Source organism: Malania oleifera, chromosome 6 (genome assembly GCF_029873635.1).
Source record: "Malania oleifera isolate guangnan ecotype guangnan chromosome 6, ASM2987363v1, whole genome shotgun sequence".
Lineage (NCBI taxonomy): Eukaryota > Viridiplantae > Streptophyta > Magnoliopsida > Santalales > Ximeniaceae > Malania > Malania oleifera.
In genome coordinates this window covers 11356558-11379307 of record NC_080422.1, presented here as the reverse complement: position 1 = coordinate 11379307, position 22750 = coordinate 11356558, and the positions used below count along the sequence as shown (strand labels likewise).

Here is a 22750-nt window from a genome sequence, read left to right as displayed (position 1 = left end):
TGCAAATGAAATAGTTTCAGGTCATAAGCTTGAACATTGCATAAGAAATCTTTCATTTAGCTCATCAAAGAAAGCAATATTCAAATTACAATCGAAATTCTGATACCAATTTTGTTAAGCTGACACCAAATTCTAACAAGCCAAGCAAATAATTTACCCCTCTTTTTGCAAATCAAATGAGAATAAGAATATTTCACCAAGTAATCAAACTATACAATCACAATTCCACCCACAAGAGATGAGCCATTTTACGAGAAAGCCCCTCTAATATAGAGTGAAAAAACAAGCAACCACAGTTCGATAAATCTTCCACGACATAAATAGTAGGATTACATGTACAAATAGCCAAACTAGAGATCACCAATCAATAAGATATATGATAATCAAGAATGTGCAACTCTTAGATTACAATTTTCATCACTCTTAAGATGGATCTCGATGTAAATACCAAGAAAAGGTCTCACCAAGTGGGTACTTGCAGCCAACAAATGAGAATGTCGATGAACAATCAAGTCCAATAAAAATAACCATCACGTGACTGGAAGCAACATACTGAAATTATGTCAAAATGGGGCTTCAAATAACCATCCAATCATAGCTTCAAAGATGTAAAGTAGTGGGAAAAAAAAAAAAAACTCAAATATTTCTTTTCTTCTCTTACGTCCAACTAGGGGTATACTCGGTTCGGTGTGGTTCGATTATGGGCAAAATTGAAAATCTAATCGAAAATTTTGTTTTTTTAAATTCCTGAACCGAAACCAAAACTAAATTGAATGTGTTATCCCATGGAGAACCGAACATTCAGCGGTTCGGTTATGGTTTTTAACCAAATATGCAGAGGTGGTGCAGCTCGAAGGCTGAGAGTTCAAGAGAGACTAAGAGTCTAGGAGAGGCAAAGTCGACGATAGCTCGAACTTGAAGGTTTAGAGTAGTGTGCAAGTGAGTCATAACTATGGCGAGACGGAGAGAGACCTAGATGAGATTGGATCAAAGAGTCTGATTTGAGGGAGTGGTTTGAGAGGCAAAAATTTAGTGTGGCTAGGGGTTGGCGACTCACGGAGAGAAATCGAGTGATTGAGTGAGTGGTGTGTTTAATCTTGCACTTGATCTTTCAAGAGATGACAAGAGACGGAGAGAGACCTATAACTGAGATTGGATCCAAGAGTGAGAGAGTCTGATCTAAGGACGAGGGCCGAGAGGCAAAGATTCAGCGTAGCTAGCAAGCTAGGGGTCGGCAACTCTCAGACGACGCAGAGAGAAATTTGGAGTGAAACTGTGAAAGTGAAACCCTAAATCCCTAATCCCCCACTCGGCCACTCCCCATTGTTAGCACTGGAGGAGCCCATGGGTGGGTTTGATACACATGGGTGAACACCAACTTGACCTAGAAGCTTAAGCCTATTAGGTCTTGGGATCAACCATGTATATAAGCACCCATCATCCACTCAAATTTTCTAATGTGGGACAAGCTCACAAGTGGAATTCTCAACAAACTCCCCCTCACTTGTGAGTTTCAACTGTTTCCCCTTTGTTAGTTTTAGTGCAATCCTAAGGGGGGGGGGTGAATTGGGTATTTAAAAATTATCACCTAGGTCAATAAGTTTAACAACAGTATTACACGACCTAGGGTCAGTCTATGCAATCAATAAATAAACATACACGTGCAGTAAAGTAAAGTGCGAAAAAAGTAAACGATACACGCGATATGTTATCGAGGTTCGGCCAAAGTGCCTACATCCCTGCCTTGGCTACACCAGCACAAGGATTCCACTACGGCTCACTTAAATGGGTGGAGCAACACCGGTAACAACCAGGTCAATTAAAGGGGCTGACCTCAACCAACACGTCTTACCAGAATGGCGCACCTAACTTTCCTAACCGGGTCTAAGCCAATCTGGGACTATTCAACAGGGCTATTCTTCCTCTTCAGGCCCACGCCTGTAATACAACAAATGATATGAAATTTTTTGTACACAGAAATACACTTCTTCACAAGTAGATATCTATTACAATATGCACAGTATAATCAATACACTACCAAAAGATAGGATTTGATAAGCTCAGTATAGTCTAAGTGTCTACTCTCAAATATTTATGCAAATATTGCAATTAGTGCGTGAGAGTGTAAATGATATGATCTTTGTATCAAATAGTGATTTCAATCACAATGCACAAACAAGGATCACAAGCACACTTCAAATATCTCAACAAACAATTTTTCTCAATATAAACCACAAGAGATATTCAAACAATGGTTTGCAAAGTATTTATTTGATCTTTGTAATAAAATGATAATCTTAATCAAAAGGTATAGCAACAAAGATCTTTTAACACTCAAGAAAATATCTCAAAATAAATTTCTCAAAGATAAGCACAAGAGATATTTTTGAAAATGATGCATAAAATATTTTAGCAATCAAAATACAATTCTTGAGTATTGCAATGAAAATGCAAAAGTCGGAAGCTCTAAGAAGTTTTTCTACGGAAGGCTTATTTACGAAGGCCCCTAGAAAAACTAGAAGCTTACTCTCTGTAAAAAATAAATCTCAATCAGAACAAGCAAGAGAGAGTTTAAACTTGATGAGATAAAACACAAGAATACTCTTACAAAAAAGTATTTGCAATATGAAAGAGTAAGAGAAGTAGTATATGGCTTGAATATGAGATTTTGGCTTTTTGAAAATCAGAGGATATTTGCTAATTATTATTGCTATTCTTATGCTAATTTTTACAAATGAAAGGGTATATATAGAGTTCCCTAAAAATATAACTGTTCAGGACATGTAGGGTATTATTAGGATTGTTTAAAAACATTTTAACACCATTAACCCTATTTAAAAAATGTAACTGCGATAAAAAAATTTTCTAACCCAAGAGCACCGATCGACCGAAGGTGAAGTTCGGTTGACCAATGACCAAGTTCGGTCGACTAGGTAAAATTTGAACTAGAAGTTCAATCGACCAGATTAGGATTCCCAAAGGCGATTTGTCATTTCTGTGCAGTTCGGTCGACCATGTGGATTTGAACTAAGTGGTTTGGTCGACTAGGCGGTTGGCCAAACACACATGGGAACTTGGTCGACAAGGTGGTTGGCTTAAGCAATAAGTGTGGTTGACCGGGTAACTTGAACTGGGCAGGGTTCGGTGACTCACTCGAAAAATGAGTAGCTCGGAAGCTATCCCAAGTATAGGAGTTACGTCGTGTAATATTTAGCCCAAGGGCTAGATCGTCTCCTCAGGGAATGCATTTAATCTCAAAATTTACGTTCGTCCAGTCGAAAATAAAAATGTATTGAACTCAGTTCAGATTCGAGAGTTTTCAAGATTGTGGAGACTTAAATGAAAGCACAAATTAAAGTCCTAAAACTAGCACGCATGTAATTAAATAACAATAAAGGAAACCCTAGGCTACTCAAGGAAATACCAAAGCACATTAACTAAAAATGGAAACTTTAAACATGGAATTAAAAGTACGCTATGGAAACTTAATCGGATTTAACATACACACACACACTAAAAATTGGATCTTTAACCAAAATAATAACTCAAACCACAATCACAATTTAAACACGAAACAACAAAAATTTAACGCATTAACGATAACAAAAAAAAGAAAAAAATAATGAAAACACAAGAAATCAAACTAGACTTCATTAAAAAGACTAAATTAAAACTCCCACTAATTAGATAAACAAATAAATAAATTTGACAAGAGTTAAACACTTGACACTGTTCAACTTAAAAAGAAATTTCAAATAACATTTAAAAAAAATTGAACTTTATTTAGTATTTAAAGACTAAACAAAAATAAATAAAAGTGTGTGTGTGTGTGTGTGTGAGAGAGAGAGAGAGAGAGAGAGGGAGAGAGAGAGAGCAAAATAAAGGCTTGGATGGCTGGTTTGTTTCTGGTAGCTGGAGCTCTCATGGCAAGGGGCAAAGCCTACGTTGTAGAAGGTGGTTCTGAGGTGATGCTGTGCACAGCTGCTGGTAGAGGGTATGCTAGGCGGTGGTAGTCTCGAGCTGTGCTGGTATGGCTGAGGCTGTTCTCTGCTGAGACAGGGGGTGCCTATGATGCTGTGTTCGGCCATGGCTGCTGAAGATTTGCTGTCGTGGAGTAGATGCTGGTAGCTGTGGTGGCTTGGTTGCTGCTGGTACTCACGGTAGCTGGCAAGTTGGCCTTGGGTGAAGCTATCTTCTAGTAATTGCTGTTCTTGCAGAGATGAACAGAGGAGATTGCTGGTCTTCCGGAGGGTGCTGGTGCTTCCTGGTGAGTAACCGAGAGGAAGAGGGCCGAGTGAGTATAAGAGAATGAAAAAGGGAGAGAGTGGCCAAGGAAGATACAGAGAAAGAGATGACAAAGAACAACAAGGAGAAGGGAAGAAGAGGAAAGAATAAAAGGGAAAGAGGAGGAACTAGGGAAGAAGGAATACAAACTGAAACAAAGGAAGAGAGGACGGGAATGAACCAAGGAAAAGATAAGAAGAGAAGAAGAAGATGATGAAGAGAGGAGAACCCCCACGGGGCTGCCCGCGGGAAAGAAGAATAAGAGAAAAATATATAGGGAAGGGGAATACGCTGCCCTAGGATCCGTGAAGCCACGACCCGGATAGGAGATTTGACCCATTTAGAGGACCCGAATCATTATATTTTTTTCATTTTTTTCATTCTCTGTTCATCGCAAATCTGACTCTTCTGGAGCTAGTTTCTCATAAAACTCAAAACATGAAAGTTGTAGATAATCCTTTTCTCTTTCTCCAAAAATTTGAATCGTCTCGATCGGAGCTCGAACAGAAAAGTTATGATTGAAATACGAACAGGTGTTGGTTTTGATTCCTGAGAATTTTTCTACGACAAAAAATTACCAAAACTTCATAAATAGTGCAATAAAGTTCAAGAATGATGATTTTGGCATTTTATTAAAATATTAGAAAATTTTGGACATTTAATTAAAAATATAAATCGTAAAACCCGGGTTAAAACGTCCAATTACGCAGTTTCGGCGCGTAATCACACCCCCCCAACTAACGTTTTGCTAGTCTCTAGCAAATGACGTGAATGAATCTTAGGGTGGTATCTACAACTATATACTCCAGTAATCATGAAATCAATGCACATGCGACATAATTATACCACTTCACATACAAGAACATAACTGAATTTCACACAAGCTCGTTCATATTCAATGCACACGACTCCAAAACACGTCACTCATGCAAGTTTTATCGTTTATATGTCATTCAAGAACAGCTTGCTCACATGAAGTTAATTAGTGGCACATTCAGAGTTAATGCAGTCATATAAGTTCGAGTATAAACAGGTAAACTCTCGAGGTGTTTGTGATGTGTGTGACTCAATACACCTAAGACACCAGTGGACACCTACAGAACGGTTGCTTTGACTCGGCCTAACTGTTATACCCTCAAGAACACTCAAAGAAAATGGGTTCACTCGTCATATGTGAGGAGGAGTGTTGCAATCAAACATCCCACATATTAAAAGGAACAACGCTAAGTATATGGAGTGGACTAGTCTAGAAAGGATCTAACCTATCTATGAGGTGTCGGGTCCTTCACCCTAACATCTTCTCACCTACTTGCCATATCCAACTGAGACCACCCTAGATCAACTTACTCACAAACTTGTCATGAATGCATCTGAGGTATTAATCGGTTGAAGAATCTTCATACATGGAAAATATATGTCGTCCTTGACTTTTTGTGATATGTATTTGGGCCGGCATTGACATTTCATTTCATGCGCATGTGTATTGCTTATTCTTTATTTTGCTCATTCTTCATTTTCTGTCTTTTCTTAATCAATTAGGACAATCATAACACTTCTTTTGTAATCTTCATACCATTAATGGGAATTGAACTTGAATAGTGGTCTATGAACTAAGTCTATCTCTAAGGATGGCTCAGCCTTCACATCTTGAGTAAGCTACAAGACCTAGGTTTCTATCTCCCAACTAGGTGTCACCTCTAGGCTAGCAAATCAAAGACAGAGACTAGTATACAAGGAATCATCCAGAAAAAGAAAATTGAGTTCTATGAACTCTGATTTGATATTAACGCTCAAAAGGACGATAATAGCTCAAGAATATCTCACAAAGGTATCATAGTCGCCGCGGGTGTTCTCTAAGTGCTCACAAGGAAACTCTAAGTGCAATGAATCACGTGAATGTGTTTATTTAGCCTCGTGAGATGTCGTGTAAATACAGGAAATTATATAGCCAAATTAACACGAATGTACTACCAATCGATTCTTCATGGAGTCATAAGATCATATAAAGAGAAACAATGCATGATTGACTCAAGTGTGTAATTCGTAAGTTATGTGAAAGGTATACACATTGTTAAGCATGGCATAATGCAATGTAATCCTTCAATGCTCCTCCTTCTTTCTCTCTTTCTTTTTGATTTTTTTTTTTTGATTTTTTGATTTTTTTATTTTTTTTTATTTTATTTTTTTTATTTTTAAAACCCAGTACGTGTACGTGCACAGTGTCACATACGAATGCTCATCCCCCCCCCAACTAAAGTGGAACATTGTCCTCAATATGAAAGGATAGGGGAAATAGAAAGGACTGTGCACGAGAAAAGTAAAGCGTACCTGAGTGGCGAAATAACAAAAATCGAACTACGAGAAAATGGTCCTGAAAACTAACTAAAAATAAAATAAGATAAAATAAAAGGAAAATAAGGGAAAGAAAAACATCACAATTGTCTGGCAGAGGCTAAGGAGGAATTTCTTCTGGTGGCCGCAGGTCTATAAATTGCATCGACGGTTCTCCAAATTTAAGCCGCCATAGTGGATCAATCTTCAAACCTGCACGAAAATCAATCTCAAATGAATTAATGCGTGTCAAAATACCAAACAATTTGTGTGCAGGTCGACCCTCATGTGTGAACAAGAAAGGGTCTTTATTTAACATTGTGTCCAGGAAATATACTTCTTTACGAACTAACGGTTGAGAGAAAGTGATCGGAATAATTACCTACAGTTCTTCAGAAGCATTAACATTAAAGGTTTTACTTGGTTCTTTAAAAATTATATGGTCACCCTCTTTATCGGGTGTACATATCATCATACCACTGCAAGAGTCTGCCTCCACATTAGGCTTCTTAACATTTGATTCAAGTGGGAGTGACGGTTTCATGGTTTCTGAGCTCGGAGTATGAGGTACCACAGGTTGGTACTTCGTATGGGTATCAGTCTCCTCATCAACTAACTGCTCCACTTCTGGCCCCGTTTCCTCTTATTTTTCTTTGACCTCTTTTGGTTCAACCGTGACTTCTAGTGCTGGGACAACTGGTTGTCCGACGATGAGCATCTCAAGTTGGGGAAATTCTTTCTCGCTTCTCGAAGTAGTGGTGGTCTTTGCTATCTCAAGAGAAACATCGTATATTTATTGTTGTGGCTGCTAGTACTCTTGAGGACTAGGCTGAGGTTCCATGGGCAATTCTTCGCTTTCTAAGATGTCCAACTGCGTGCTTATCGCATTAATGGTATCCCGCAATTCATTATTATGATCGACTTGAGTTTGCATGAATTGTTGGAGCATGTTCGCCATCTGTGTTATGCTATCCTCAAAAAGGTCTGACGACGTACAGCTCGGAGGGATCTGTTGTGGCTGATATTGAGGCGGAGGGTTGTTTGGGCAATTTGGTGGCTCGTATACATCTCCACCACTGATTGTGCTGATAGGGTATGCAGTTATGGGTGCCTGAGTGCATCGTGTGTTGCACTGTGGGACATTGTAAACTAAGTAATCAAAGAATGATAATACCTGATCTGGATCCTCGCTGATAGGCTCTCCATTAGACATAGTTTGGACAAAACACTTACAATCAGGGGTAAGAGCACTATAAAAATAATCAGCTAACCTCCATGAATCAAACCCGTGATGTGGACAAGTGCTTAGTAGATCCTTGAATCGCTCCCAACAAGCCCGAAATGTCTCATCATCCTGCTGCACAAAATTAAGAATCTGTTCCTGCAAAAATTGAGTTTTCTGTGAGGGACAAAATGCATACAGGAATTCATGCTCCATATTAGTCCAATTAGTGATAGAATAAGGTCTCATAGAATGAAACCAAATCAGTGCCCTATCCTGCAAAGTAGCAAGAAATAAATTCAGTCTAGTAGATTCGTCGGCTCTAGCATAAGAGAAAAACATGTTGCAGGTTAACTCAAACTCTACTAGGTGCTGATAAGGGCACTCAGATTCCGACCCGCAGAACTCGGGTAGCAATGACGTCCTCCCATGTTACATCATGAAATTAAGCTCGTCATAAGGCAAAACAGTGGAAGAGGATGCAGTGGCATATTCAAGCTGCAAAAAATCCATAATCGTGCGCGGTGTAGGTGCAGCCATTTTTCAAAACTCAAAATTTTTTCTGTTTTTATTTTTATTTTTTGTTTTTTTTTTCATAAAACTAATAAAAATGACGGGAAAAACACAAAATTGAGACTAAGAATGACATTCCCTGGCAACGGCGCAAAAAACTTGACTCACTCGAAAAATGAACAGCTCGGAAGCTATCCCAAGTATAGGAGTTACGTCGTGTAATATTTAACCCAAGGGCTAGATCTTCTCCTCAGGGAATGCATTTAATCTCAAAATTTACGTTCGTCCAGTCGAAAATAAAAATGTACTGAACTCAGTTCAGATTCAAGAGTTTTCAAGATTGTGGAGACTTAAATGAAAGCACAAATTAAAGTCCTAAAACTAGCACGTACGGAATTAAATAATAATAAAGGAAACCCTAGGCTACTCAAGGAAATACCAAAGCACATTAACTAAAAATGGAAACTTTAAACATGGAATTAAAAATACGCTATGGAAACTTAATCGAATTTAACACACACACACACTAAAAATTGGATCTTTAACCAAAATAATAACTCAAACCACAATCACAATTTAAACACAAAACAACAAAAATTTAACACATAAACGATAACAAAAAAAAGAAAAAAATAATGAAAACACAAGAAATCAAACTAGACTTAATTAAAAAGACTAAATTAAAACTCCCACTAATTAGATAAACAAATAAATAAATTTGACAAGAGTTAAACACTTGACAATGTCAAACTTAAAAAGAAATTTCAAATAACATTTAAAAAAAACTAAACTTTATTTAGTATTTAAAGAATTAACAAAAATAAATAAAAGAGAGAGAGAGAGAGAGAGAGAGAGAGAGAGAGAGAGAGAGAGAGAGAGAGAGAGAGAGCAAAACAGAGGCTTGGATGGCTGGTTTGTTTCCGGTAGCTGGAGCTGTCATGGCAAGGGGCAAAGCCTACGTTGCAGAAGGTGGTTCTGAGGTGATGTTGTGCACAGCTGCTGGTAGAGGGTATGCTCGGTGGTGGTAGTCTCGGGCTGTGCTGGTATGGCTGGGGCTGTTCTCTGCTGAGACAGGGGGTGCCTGTGATGCTGTGTTCAGCCATGGCTACTGAAGATTTGCTGCCGTGGAGTAGATGCTGGTAGCTGTGGTCATGGTTCGAAATCGCGGTCGCGGGTAACGTCGCGAAACGGTCGCGGGTGTCGCGGGTCGCGGGAGACGCTGGTGTTACGTAACGGGAAGCGGGCGTAACGGTCGTGAATTTTTTTCACACATGCACAACCATGCCAAAATTAAAAAATAAGCATGAAATCCATTAATACATGATTTTTAATGAATTTTGCAGGCTTTCATTCACTCTACAAATGCTTTTTAATAGGCATTATGATTTTTATATTAATTTTAGTGCGCTGTTTACAAAAAAAAGCATATTTTTTTATAGTTTACATTAGTTTAATGAGTAAAAAGATGTAGAAATGTAAGAATCAATTAATTAAAGTCATAAAGTTACTAAAAATGAATCAATACTCAATAGACTTAATACTCAATATACACATTACAGTGATTACATATACATGAATTTAAAAAGTGATTAATATCAAATATCAATAAATAGTTGAAAATACATGAATACAATATTACAAATTTATAACATAACACATGTCACCACCAAAAAGAATGACGTGGAGGGTCTTCATAATTTGCATCTGTATCTTGAGATTGGGATGGGAAATTATCTCCCCATCCTTGTGGAAATACATAGTTAAATGAACCCAAGTTTGCGTCATTTTGTTGTTGCTCTTGAAAATGTACTGGTGATGAAAATTCTCCTGAATAATGTCTATAAGTTGGGGCAGGGGCTGGCTCTGGGTAGTGTGTAGAAGAAGACTCACTAGATCCTGAGATTCCTGATCCACTGGGATAAAAATATGAGTCACGAGATGCATAATGTGGATATGCTGGATGAGATCCATATGATTGTGATGATGAACCATCTAAACCAAAGTCGCCAAAACTACGAACCACACCATATGAATCTTCAGTAGAATCGCTAGGGTCACCACGAGCACTCCTTCTCCTGGGTTGTGAAGATTGGTTCCCTGGAGGAATACCCAAGTCATAATTTTCAGGTATGTCATGTAGTCCATAAGGATCAGAAGGATATATATCCCTTCCAAATGATGTCCCTGTATCATATCCATAATTATATTCTACACCGCCGCCTCCACCACCACCACCACTGCCACCCCCCCCAACCCCAGCTCCAGCACCACTATTACCATCATCATCACTTGGTGGGCTCAAACCAAGATTGTCATCACTTTGTGTGCGTTCAGGACTTGAACTTGAATCATCATGCGCGTTTATTGGTGGTTGATCACCTCCTTCTGTAGTACCACCAACCTCTTCATTTAACCAATTTGAATTGTCCTGACCGTCGAGTAGTGGTGTCTCTCTCTCCTCTAACCATTGACTTAAAGGATCATCTTCTTCGAAAATGTAGTCCAAATTGATAGGATTGAAACCCTCTTCAATTTCTCGTTGGCTTCTTCTCATTGTACGTCTTAACTTTAACCTCATGTTGTAATGTACGAAAACAAGTTTTTGTAGTCTCATGTACTTTAATCTATTTCTTGTTTTCGTATGGATGAGGCTATAGGTGCTGCAATTACTGCTCACAGTTCGAAGCTGATGTGGTCTGGCTAAGAACTCTAATTGCTATTCTTTGGAGCTCAGGAGCACACAAGCCATAATGAATCCACCATTCAGCTGCATGAATAATTAAAAAGAGTTTTATGTTAGTATAGCGTATTTCAAAAGTCAAATTTGAACACAAAGAGAGAAAATAGAGTAATTCTCTATTATTTAGCTATATTGCCATATTTACCAGGATTTGTTTGTTTTACTGCCCTTTGAGCCAACGGGGTTCCAAAAGTCTCCTGCCTATCTCGATATAGCAACAACTAAAAAAGGATGATTGTGAAATATAATTAATTAATTAGATATATTAATAATTATTCTTAAAAGTATTATTAAATACTAGAACAATTCATTATTCAATTTAATGGAACCAATACTTACTTGATTAATAGCCCGAATTTGAGTATCTATATCGGGTACCAACTTGGTTATCACTTTTTTAACTCCATCCATGACTTCTCTAGCAACTTCAGGAGAGGGTGGGGCACCATAAAGAAATTGTGGGTTCAAAAAATACCCTACAATTAAATTTAGAAACATATTAATCAATAGTTTTCTAATGCAACCATGCATAATTTAAAAGTTAAAATAATAAGAAATTGTATTTGATTTACACTTACCAGCAGCGTGCAAATCTTGGTGCAACTGAAAACTCCACCGGTTGTCAATAATTTTCCAATAGTCTTTGTAAAACCGGTAATCTTTTTGAATGGCCAACTTCGCCCTATCAATTGCCTCGTATATGAAGCCCATGGTTGGTTTTTCATCACCATCAACCAATTTAAGAACTTTCACCAAGGGTTCTTGCACTTTAATTATATCAGAGGCCTTTTGCCAAAACTCTTTGCCTAAGATAATTTTCTTTGAATCATATGCTGGGCCTGATTTTGCCATTCCAAACCTTGAGTTTTTCCAAGCATCAGATGTAAACATTTCCCTTAGTGCTTGTTTATGCCTGACAATAGTCTCCAAAGCAATGAAATTTGTGGCAAATCGAGTGATGGCAGGGCGAAGTAACTCTCTATTATTTGTGAATTTCTTCATGAAATTCACTGTCCATGTGTGGTTGTAAATAAATGAGGTTATTGTTCTTGCATCTTCTAAGACCTTCTTCACGTTACTTTTCTTACCAATATCTTCAAGAATAAGGTCTATGCAATGAGTTGCACATGCTGTCCAATAGAGATTGGGCCTCTTCTGCATTAATAATTTTCCTCCTGCCTTCATTGCAGCTTCATTATCAGTCACTACTTGGACAACATTCTCCTCTCCAATTTCTTCAACCACCTCATCCATTAATCTGAAATGAAATTATAAATTCAATAATTACTACTATATATTAAAAACATGCAAGTCCATAATACTATTTGCATATACAATTAAAATTAGAAAATTACCTGAAATAATATTCAGCTGTTCTGCTTGGCACATCAGAAGCATCAACTGATTTATGAAACACGGTGCCTCTATCGCAATAAACTAAAAAGTTTATAATGTGTTTTCTAGTTGGTCCTGACCAACCATCACACATAAGTGTTACACCTCTTTCCTTCCAAATTCCAGCAAAAGAAGCTATATAATTTTTCATTTCTTGATACTCTTGCTCCAAATAAATTTCAGATATCTCATAGGGTGATGGACCCTTCACCCCCTTTCCAACCTCTGCAGCAATATCAAGCATAGGCTGCATAAATGGAGAGTCAGCTACATTCGCTGGAATCCGATTATAAATTAGGAATTTTCCAACCGCTTTTCCTAATTTACTTCTTAAACCTTTCAGTAACTTTGTGTTGAGTTTTGGTTGTTTCGCACTCTTGCTTCTTTCTAAAATAGGATCCATTGCCTTTAGTCTAACTTCAGGGGCATCAGGATTGATCCATTGTCGTCCACTACCTCCAGCTTCTCGACCACTATAAGATCGAGCTCCTGCTCTATTGAAACCACTGGTAGCACCACTGCCAGAGCCACCTCCCTCTTCATAAATATTACCCCTTCCAGTTGTTCTTGCTCGAAATCTTTGTCTCTCTTCCCATTGTTGTTGTGATCGCATGCTTTCTTGTCGAGCGAATCTCATACTTTCTTCTTCCAAGTCTTCTTCATCGCTGAAATTCTCAAAATCTCCTCTAATTTGGGCTTCTGCTTCTTCTTGCCTTTTTTGTTTATCTCTTTTCTTCTTAGCATACTGTTGTAGATGTTTTATCATTTGTTCTTTTACTTGTGTGGTCACATTTGAGCATCCAGCTACTTGACCCTTTTTATGTGCCAAGTGTTGTTTCAAGCGTGTAATGCCCCCTTTGATTATCTTCCCACATAACTTACACATAATAACATGTCTATTACCGTCTACCGCAGTACCAAAATGCCATCCAATATCTTCACTAGGTAAGTTTTCATTTCCTCTATCACGTGACATATTGATAGACTTAATTTGATGATCTCTACACAAAATATAAAGAAAATACAAAGTTACAACCTTCCTACAATGACAGGAATAATATAATTAGTAATTTAGTAAATATTAAATAATAAGTACTAAATAGTCCTAATTTTAAATACTTATTACGTAAAAATAAGTATAATATTTGATTAAAAATAATAAGTAATGTTTATTATTTTTATATATAAATAAACAAAATTATAAAATATTAGATATTTTATTACAAAAAAAATATATTCCTTTATCTTTAAAAAGATATTTTCATTATTTTTTATAGCTTGATTTTATTTTCATTTATAACTATAAGAAATTAACAGGTGAAAAAGATTTTTGCTCTACTTTCATATACATCATAGCATCACAAATAGAGATCCATACATTACAAATTGACTATTTAATTTTTTAAACATTTTCTCAGTATATGGATTAAAATATTAGATATTTTATTACAAAAAAATATATTCCTTTATCTTTAAAAAGGTATTTTCATTATTTTTTAACTTGATTTTATTTTTATTTATAACTATAAGAAATTAACATTGTAATTTTAAAGGTGGAAAAAACTTGTTCTACTTTTATATACATCACAGCATCACTAATAGAGATCCATACAGTATAAATTTTCTATTTAATTTTTTAAGCATTTTCTCAATTTATGGATTAAAATAAAATTTTTCTACAAATTCCAGTAGTAAACTAGTAATTAGCAAAAATCTGAATTATTAATATATTAACTATTAGGTTAAAATGTTTTTTATTAAGTTATCAATTTTTACTTTATTTGATAACTGAAAAACAAAAAATAGATCATGTAACGATTTATTTTACCTAATTTTAAATTTAACGTCAAAATGATATTTTAAAACTTAAAAAATATTTATAAATAGGAAATATGTGATAAAACTAAATTTTCCTAATTACCTTTCAAAAAATATAAGACAATTAAAATATTTATAAATTAAGAAAATTTTATTTTACATAATTATTACTATTTTTGATTTTTTACTCTATTAAATTACTCTTTTTTTAATTCAATTTAACAAACATAATTTACAACAAATTATAATTAAAAAAAAAACATAATAAAAAGTTTAAGATGTGGGAGATTTCTGATCTTTGAAAAGAAAAAAAAAACAAGAGCTGCATCTATAGGCAAGGCATAAGACTAGAAAAGAGTATTTTTTGTACTAATGTTGTATCTTGGAAGTCTGTAACCATAATACTATTAGTCTATTTCTAACGGTGTCAGCTTTCAAAAAATGTTAATGCGATACCATATAAATGAAATTGATATTGTATATGAATATAATAATTTACAACAAAAAAAATGCTGTTAGGGGAAATAATTATGCAAAATGTTGTTTTACTCACAAATATAAAATAGCATAGAAATAGAACATGAGAAATTGTCCACTCCATATTTTTGGAATGCCATGTCATAGTCATTATTTTAAAATAATATATATTTTATATGCAATGAAACCAAAAGGAAAGAAAGAATACGTAAAGAATGAATAAAAGTATGTTAATCAAAACAGAATATGACATGCTTAAATTGTTTAGGAACCAATTTGCATATTAAATGAATCTGAAATTTTAAAGCTTTTTACTCTATTAAATTACTCTTTTTTTTTTTAATTCAATTTAACAAACATTACTTACAATAAATTATAATTAAAAAAAAAACATAATAAAATATTTAAAATGTGGTTGTGGGTGTTGAGTGTTATTGAAATAAAGCTTATCTCATACGCGAGATGAGCAGAGGGCAGAGAGTCTGAGACTCTGAGTGAGACCGAGAGAGGGGAGGCGACTCGGAGGATGGAGGAGCCTCGAAGCCTCGAAGCTTCGTGCGACGACTGGCGGAGGGCTGGCTGGTGGCTGCGAGTGCGACGACGCCGACGACTGGTAGAGGGCTGGCTGGTGGCGGCGAGTGCGACGACTGGCGGTGGCGGATGAAGCTGCCTTTGGCCACTCTCAAGCTTCGAAGAACTTTGTTAGGTTCAGGATTCAGGAAACGAAGGCTGCGAAGATGAGTAACTCAGGCTTCAAAGGAGTGAAGGCGTGAAGCCATCTTATAGCTTCAGCGGCTCGGCCAACAAAACTGCAAGTAAGTATTTTTGTTTTTGAATGTTAGATTTAGGTAGATTGAATGGTAGATGGGTGCTTGGGACTCGGGAAAGGGGGAAAGGAACGCTGCGCAGCAGAAAGCAGATTCTGCAAGTTGTCGGTATGTAACGGTCCGTAACGGACTGTTACGGAGTGTAACGTAGGGGTAACGGCTGTTACGGACCGTTACGGAGACGTAACGGCCGTTACGGCTGTGAATTTTTTCCGAACCGCATTATCGGCCCGGATCGGTTTCGGAGCCCTTGATTTACGTTACGTATCGGCCGTTACGTTACGTAACGGCCGTTATTTAAAACCATGGCTGTGGTGGCTTGGTTGCTGCTGGTACTCACGGTAGCTAGCAAGTTGGCCTCGGGTGAAGTTGTCTTCTGGTAATTGCTGTGCTTGCGGAGATGAACAGAGGAGATTGCTGGTCTTCCAGAGGGTGCTGGTGCTTCCTGGTGAGTAACCGAGAGGAAGAGGGCTGAGTAAGTATAAGAGAATGAAAAAGGGAGAGAGTGGCCAAGGAAGATACAGAGAAAGAGATGACAAGGAACAACAAGGAGAAGGGAAGAAGAGGAAAGAATAAAAGGGAAAGAGGAGGAACTAGGGAAGAAGGAATACAAACTGAAATAGAGGAAGAGAGGACGGGAATGAACCAAGGAAAAGAGAAGAAGAGAAGAAGAAGAAGATGAAGAGAGGAGAACCCCCACGGGGCTGCCTGCGGGAAAGAAGAATAAGAGAAAAATATATAGGGAAGAGGAATACGCTGCCCTATGATCCGTGAAGCCACGACCCGGATAGGAGATTTGACCCATTTAGAGGACCCGAATTATTATATTTTTTTCATTTTTTTCATTCTCTATTCATCGCAAATCTGATTCTTCTGGAGCTAGTTTCTCACAAAATTCAAAACACAAAAGTTGTAGATAATCCTTTCTTCTTTCTCCAGAAATTTGAATTGTCTCAATCGGAGCTTGGATGGAAAAGTTATGCATGAAATACGAACAGGTGTCGGTTTTGGTTCCTATGAATTTTCCTACGACAAAAAATTACCAAAACTTCATAAATAGTGTAATAAAGTTCAAGAATGATGATTTTGGCACTTTATTAAAATATTGAACAATTTTGGACATTTAATTAAAAAAATAAACCGTAAAACCCAGGTTAAAACGTCCAATTACGCAATTTCGGCGCATAATCATTCGGTCGACCGTGACATGGTCAAACTGTTGACCCAAGCCGGTTCTGTAGACCGTGAGAAATTATGCTCTTAAGTTTGGTCGACCGAACATGTATTTTTCATACATTTCAGTTCCAAGTCCATTATACCTTAACTCTATTCATATGAGCATATATATTTAAGCATGCATGTGGATCCTAGGGTTATTCTAGGTCTTTTTTAGGATACCGAAAAAATCCAACGTTGATCGACCGAAGGTTGACCAAAGGATGTTCCCTAAGGTCCATCTATGGTCTTAAGCTTATCCATCCTACCATGCAGGTAAGACATTAATTATTATAGATCATGTTCCTATGTTACTATTACAGACCCAAATAAAGGATTAAATTACAATACAACATGAAATAATTTTCAAGGTCTTCAGGTCTTCACTTCATGTGTCATGTGTGTGCACCATATGATACTTTCGATTGGTTCTACACACAAACTCATCAATCATTAAATACCAGAATATTTGTCATAATCAAAACGGGATATGACCAATAAGGTCAACACCCTTGAACAGAAATCGTCTCTCTTATAGGAGTAAGCCCAATTCCCCAACAGTTGCTCAAGTGAGCATTACCATTGGCGTCTTACGTGCGTCAGATTACATTTCACGTGCCTTCGAACCAATCCTAATTCTCACGTCTTGACCCTATTCGAATCCATCCACAGCCTAAATGATCCTTATTGGTCTCGGTCACACACTTGGTCCTCCAACTGTTAGCATGTCAAGAGAATTAGTTTCACGTCTCGACTTTTCACGATGTTGCATACCTAGAGTTACGAACCGTCGGCTCTGATACCACTTGTTAGCACCGAAAGAGCCCATAGGTGGGCTTGATACACATGGGTGAACACTAACTTGACCCAGAAGCTTCAGCCTATTGGGTCTTGGACCCAACCATATATATAAGCACCTATCATCCACTCAAATTTTCCAATATAGGACAAGTTCACAAGTGGAATTTTCAACACTGAGGACCCCAGCGGACCAGTGGCCTAACCCATATATATTAACTAGTTATATTATTTTATATATTTATTTTTTTATTTAAATCGGGTTTTTGGTTTTTTCGGTTCAGTTATATTTTGAAACCGAAATCGAAACCGAAACTGAAAATATGTATTTTTGGAAATTAAAATCGAAACTGAAACTATAAATCAAAAGACCGAACTGCTTGTGTTTTTGGTTCAATATTTTTGATTTTTTGGTAATTTTTGTACGCCCTACCCCCAACCTTATACCGTCAATCGCAAGCAGACCCTTACACAAGTTAACTTGCGTTCCCCGTTGACCTCTCTCTCTCTCTCTCTCTCTCTCTCGCGGGCAGACACCATCCAACAATGTTCAACCCTTGAAGAAAACAGTAATCTCTACTCTCTAGAAGGAAACCATTATGTAAAATACACTATACAGTGTAGAAAGAGATGGTGTGAACAAAGGATGGTGGTTATTGTGAACTTTATTCAATTTATGATGTAACTTCTTTGTTCGCTCCTTCATCTCTTTCTACACGGTATTTTACATAATGGTTTCTTAGAAGTTTCTGGGAAAAAATTGAGAAATTTTGATGGATGCTTCCCCGAAAATGTTGGGAAGTTGGCAAATCTACTGCAGAAATTCGTTTATAAAAAGGGGGAGAAAGAGTAAACAGAACTGCATAGAGCTTTATAATTTCCTTTATCATTCTGCTTTCCCAATTTCTGCACTTCTTTCCACCATTTAGTGATCTTGAGCTCAGCTTCTTTGTTAGAGGAAATGGATCCAAGGCTTTGCGAAGCAATTTTCACGAATGACATCGCTACTTTTACGAGTTTAGTACGAGATAATGAGGCAATTATTGAGCAGAGAGCTGTTAGAACCTTGAATACAGTTTTACACCTAGCTTCAAGACTCGGACATTTTGAGCTGGTATCCAAAATTGTAGAGCTACGTCCTGATTTTGTTGAGGCTGAGAATTGGCGGCTGGAGACTCCATTGCACAAAGCTTGTCGTCAAGGCAATGCTCAAGTCCCAATGCTGCTCTTAGAAACTATTCCCTGGGTGGCTTGTAAGTTGAACTGTGACAACCAGAATGCAATGTTTGTCGCTTGCACTTACGGGCATCTTGATGCGGTGAACCTCCTTTTAAACCAGTCCTGGTTGTTGGGACTAGAAGAAGATGAGATGGATCAAACTTGTCTTCATGTGGCTGCATCGAGGGGACACACGGGTAGGTTGCAAATATAAGTTTTTTACTTCAAAGCCGATCCTTTTGACGTATATTGGAAGTTCATACTCACCATTTTCATTGATTGATAGACACCCTTTGATTTGATTTTCTGATTGGATTTTTTATGTACTGAAATGAGAGGTGGTGTTTCAATTGCACAATCAAAATCGTTATATGCACTGAGAAGATAATTCAAGTCTCAATCTGCAGATATTGTTGGGAGTATATTGCAAGCATGCCCAAACCTCGCTCAGAAGACAGACAAGAATGGTTCTTCACCATTGCACTGTGCTTGCCGTGGAGGCCACTCGGAAATTACACAGATGCTTCTGAAGCTGTACCCAACTGTCGCCCTGCAATTTGACTGCAATGGTTACACCCCGTTGCACTTGGCAGCAATGAATGGGGAAGTTGCAGTCCTCATGGAATTTGTGTCAGTTGCCCCTATCTCTTTCAATTCTCTTACTCAAGAGAGAGAAACAGCATTTCACCTCATGGCAAGATTCAACCAATATGATGCCTTCATATGCTTGGCAAAGGTTTTTCGGTGGCACCAATCTCTTCAACCAACCAGACCATCTTGGTAACACCATTTTACATCTTGCGCTCTCTGGAGGACATCATAATGTGAGGATCCTTCCCTCTCTCTCTCTCCGTGGTAAAAAAAGCACGAAGATATCATATGCTCATTAATAAAATTACATTCTATTTAGTTTTATTGTTATTACGGATTGTTTAAGAGAAAGTTTGGCAATATGGGAGGAAAAAGAACAAATTAATCCATGCTTATTTCATTAATCAACCATGTTAAAGCTTGATATAGAGCTGAATATGAGGAGGTTCTGGGTCCTAGTCTTGTTGCCCACATGGTGTTTGAAAATTTATTACATTCCTTGCAATGGATGTTATCTACTGTGTGAGTTTCTCTCTACATGCTGTCGGGTAGCATGTGTGGGGGAGTGTTAAGGTTTGATATACATTGTTGGCTCATAACCTAAATGCTTAAGCATTTAGGTAATATATAACAAAATCAGTTTGAAAAAAAAGTTCGTGACTCAGTTCTCGTTTCTATGCTGTTCTAGCTAGCGCACCACATCATCAGCAAGGTGCAGATGGATATCCACCATCGAAATAATAGAGGAGATACGCCCCTAGACATCCTTGAACAAGCTGGAAGAACGCTGGAAATTGAGTGCCTTAAAGAAATGTTAAAGAAGGATGTACACAAAACGAACATTGAACAGTCATCTGTTACACCAGAACTCAAAGAAATCAGTTCCCAGCAGCTTCCTCATGAAAGCAATCGAGAGATACTTGAAAAAGAATTCGAAACGATTCATGAAACTCTGAGTAATTTTGCACAAGATTGTGAGGTGCATGCACTGAACGCGGGAACAAAATCAATATTAGCAATGGAAGAATCGGTAGTACTGGCAAAAGGCCCATCTGAACCAGAGTCCACACGAGAGGAAATTGGGGGTCCCTATGCCAATTTAAATCAAATGAAGCAGAAAAGCCTAGAGCACAGACAGGAACTCCTTGAAATTCGCAGAAATCGCAAAAAGGAATATGAGATGTACAGAGAGGCACTACAGAATGCTAGGAACACTGTCATAATAGTTGCAGTTTTGATTGCCACAGTTACTTTCAGCGCAGGCATAAACCCACCTGGTGGTGTACACCAAGAAGGACACCTTAAAGGGCAGTCAACAGTGGGCAGAACAACAGCTTTCAAGGTATTTGCAGTGAGCAACCACATTGCATTGTTCATATCTCTCAGCATTGTCATCATTCTAGTCAGCATAATCCCCTTCCGAAGGAAACCACTGATGAGGCTGCTGACCATTTCTCATAAGGTTATGTGGCTGGCGGTTTCGTTCATGGCGACAGCCTATGTCGCAGCTGCATGGGTGGTCACGCCTCATAGTCCGGGGACGATGTGGACACTTGCGATCCTACTGTCTGTCGGTGCAGGGAGTGTGGGAACTGTTTTTGTTTGTGTGGGGGTTATGTTGGTTCAGCACCGGCTGAGGAAAATGAGGCGTTGGAAGGGTAAAACCGCAGAGACTACTAACTTCAGTGACGACAAGAAGTCACAATCTACCAACTCTGATGCAGACAGTGCTCTGCTACAAGGATATCATGCATACTGAACATTTGCATTGGAAGAGAGTGATTTGAGAGGAAAGAATTTGTTTCTGCAATGAACTTCTCTTCTGCCACTAATAATTTGCACACTTCCCTCCATTAATTTCATTTTAATTTTGTTCAATCCCACCCACTTGCAGCCTCATATGTATCATATTGCTGCAGTCCAAATGTTGCAAATTTGGTTCAAATGTTAACAGCCCATTTGACAAAGCAAATAGTATTTCAACTTTTGCAGAAAAAAAAAACACACACACACACACACATCAAGCCCCATTTGTGCTTTATAGACGACAACAAAATCTCATCCATTTTGGGGACCCCTACTAAATCTTTTAGCGTACCAATATCCCAATTCTCAAACTCCCAACAGTTTTGAATCTTAAGCCTAGGATGCTGGACCGTGTAAGAACATTTCGCAAGGAGACCATTGCTCAATCACTTATTAAACCAAAAGGAAGTTTTTCCTTCTCTAACCTTCACATAAGCATTCTCATAAATCTTTGGAAAGACCTATAAAATTGTTTTCTAAAACCGAGAGCCCGTAGGAGTATAATTGATTGAAGTCATGTGACTTGATTTAACATATTTAGTCTTAAAGAAACGGGTCCAAAGATTATCCAACGTCATCAGTCTCCAAGCAAACTTCATGTGAAAATACCTTTGAACGTTATCAAGGAAGATTTGGAGTGGGTCTGGCATAAACTACTACCTAAGAAAGTATCGATGTGTATGTGGAAAGTCATGTTTCAATGTCTTCCTGTTGATGAGAGAGTGCGGAAATTGAGAGTTGATATGGTCTCATGTTGCAACTGCTGAGTGGATAAAAAGAAGGAATCTCTCAATCATGTTCTAAGTACGGGTTCCATCGCAGGTATGGTTTGGAAAAGAGTAGCGTCTATCTTGGGAATTCTAAACTTGGATGATAAATTTTGGAGGGTGAAAATTAGTAGATGGTTCAGATATGCTAAAAAATCTACCCAAAAAGGTACAGTCATCGGTATGTTACCTACTATAATTTCTTGGAGACTATGGCTCATGTGTTGTAAAGTCCGCATGGAAGATAACTATGATTCGGGGAATGTAGTTTGGCTATTGGTGAGGTTTTGGCTCACAAAAATTGCAAAAGACATGAAGGGTTCTCTGCCTTCTATTAATAAGAATTTATTGGAAGAGTTTCATGTAAAAAACGATAACACTCTGAAGGTTAAAACTCCTCGAAAAGTTGCTTGGGAAAAGCCTCTTGTAGGTTGGTTGAAACTAAATATAGATGACTCTTGTAGAGAAAATCCGGGTTCTTGTGGTGATGGTGGTATCATCCGCGACTCATTAGGTAATATTAAACCCATTTTCTCTGAAAAATTTGAGCCAGGTACTAATAATGGAGCGGAGTTGCAAGCTTTTACTAGTGGTGTTTCGACTCTATAAAGAGTTGGGATTTTAGAATATTTGTATTGAAAGAGACTTGGAATTGGTGGTGAGATGAATCACATATGGAATTTGCTCTTCCTGGTACTTATGGGATTTTTGGTAAGTGTTAGAAGAGGAGCTACAAAGCTTTCAATTC

At 37.7% G+C, this 22750-nt stretch overlaps 1 protein-coding gene across 1 annotated transcript; it reads left to right on the top strand.

Annotated features, from left to right (window-relative positions):
- Positions 1-18466: 18466 nt before the first annotated feature.
- On the top strand, positions 18467-21188 carry LOC131158469 (ankyrin repeat-containing protein At5g02620-like). The gene is made up of 3 exons (XM_058113338.1): positions 18467-19035; positions 19246-19619; positions 20118-21188. Exons 1-3 carry the CDS (start codon positions 18582-18584, stop codon positions 21186-21188), a joined length of 1899 nt encoding a protein of 632 aa, XP_057969321.1. The 5' UTR covers positions 18467-18581.
- The last annotated feature ends 1562 nt before the right edge of the window (positions 21189-22750 follow it).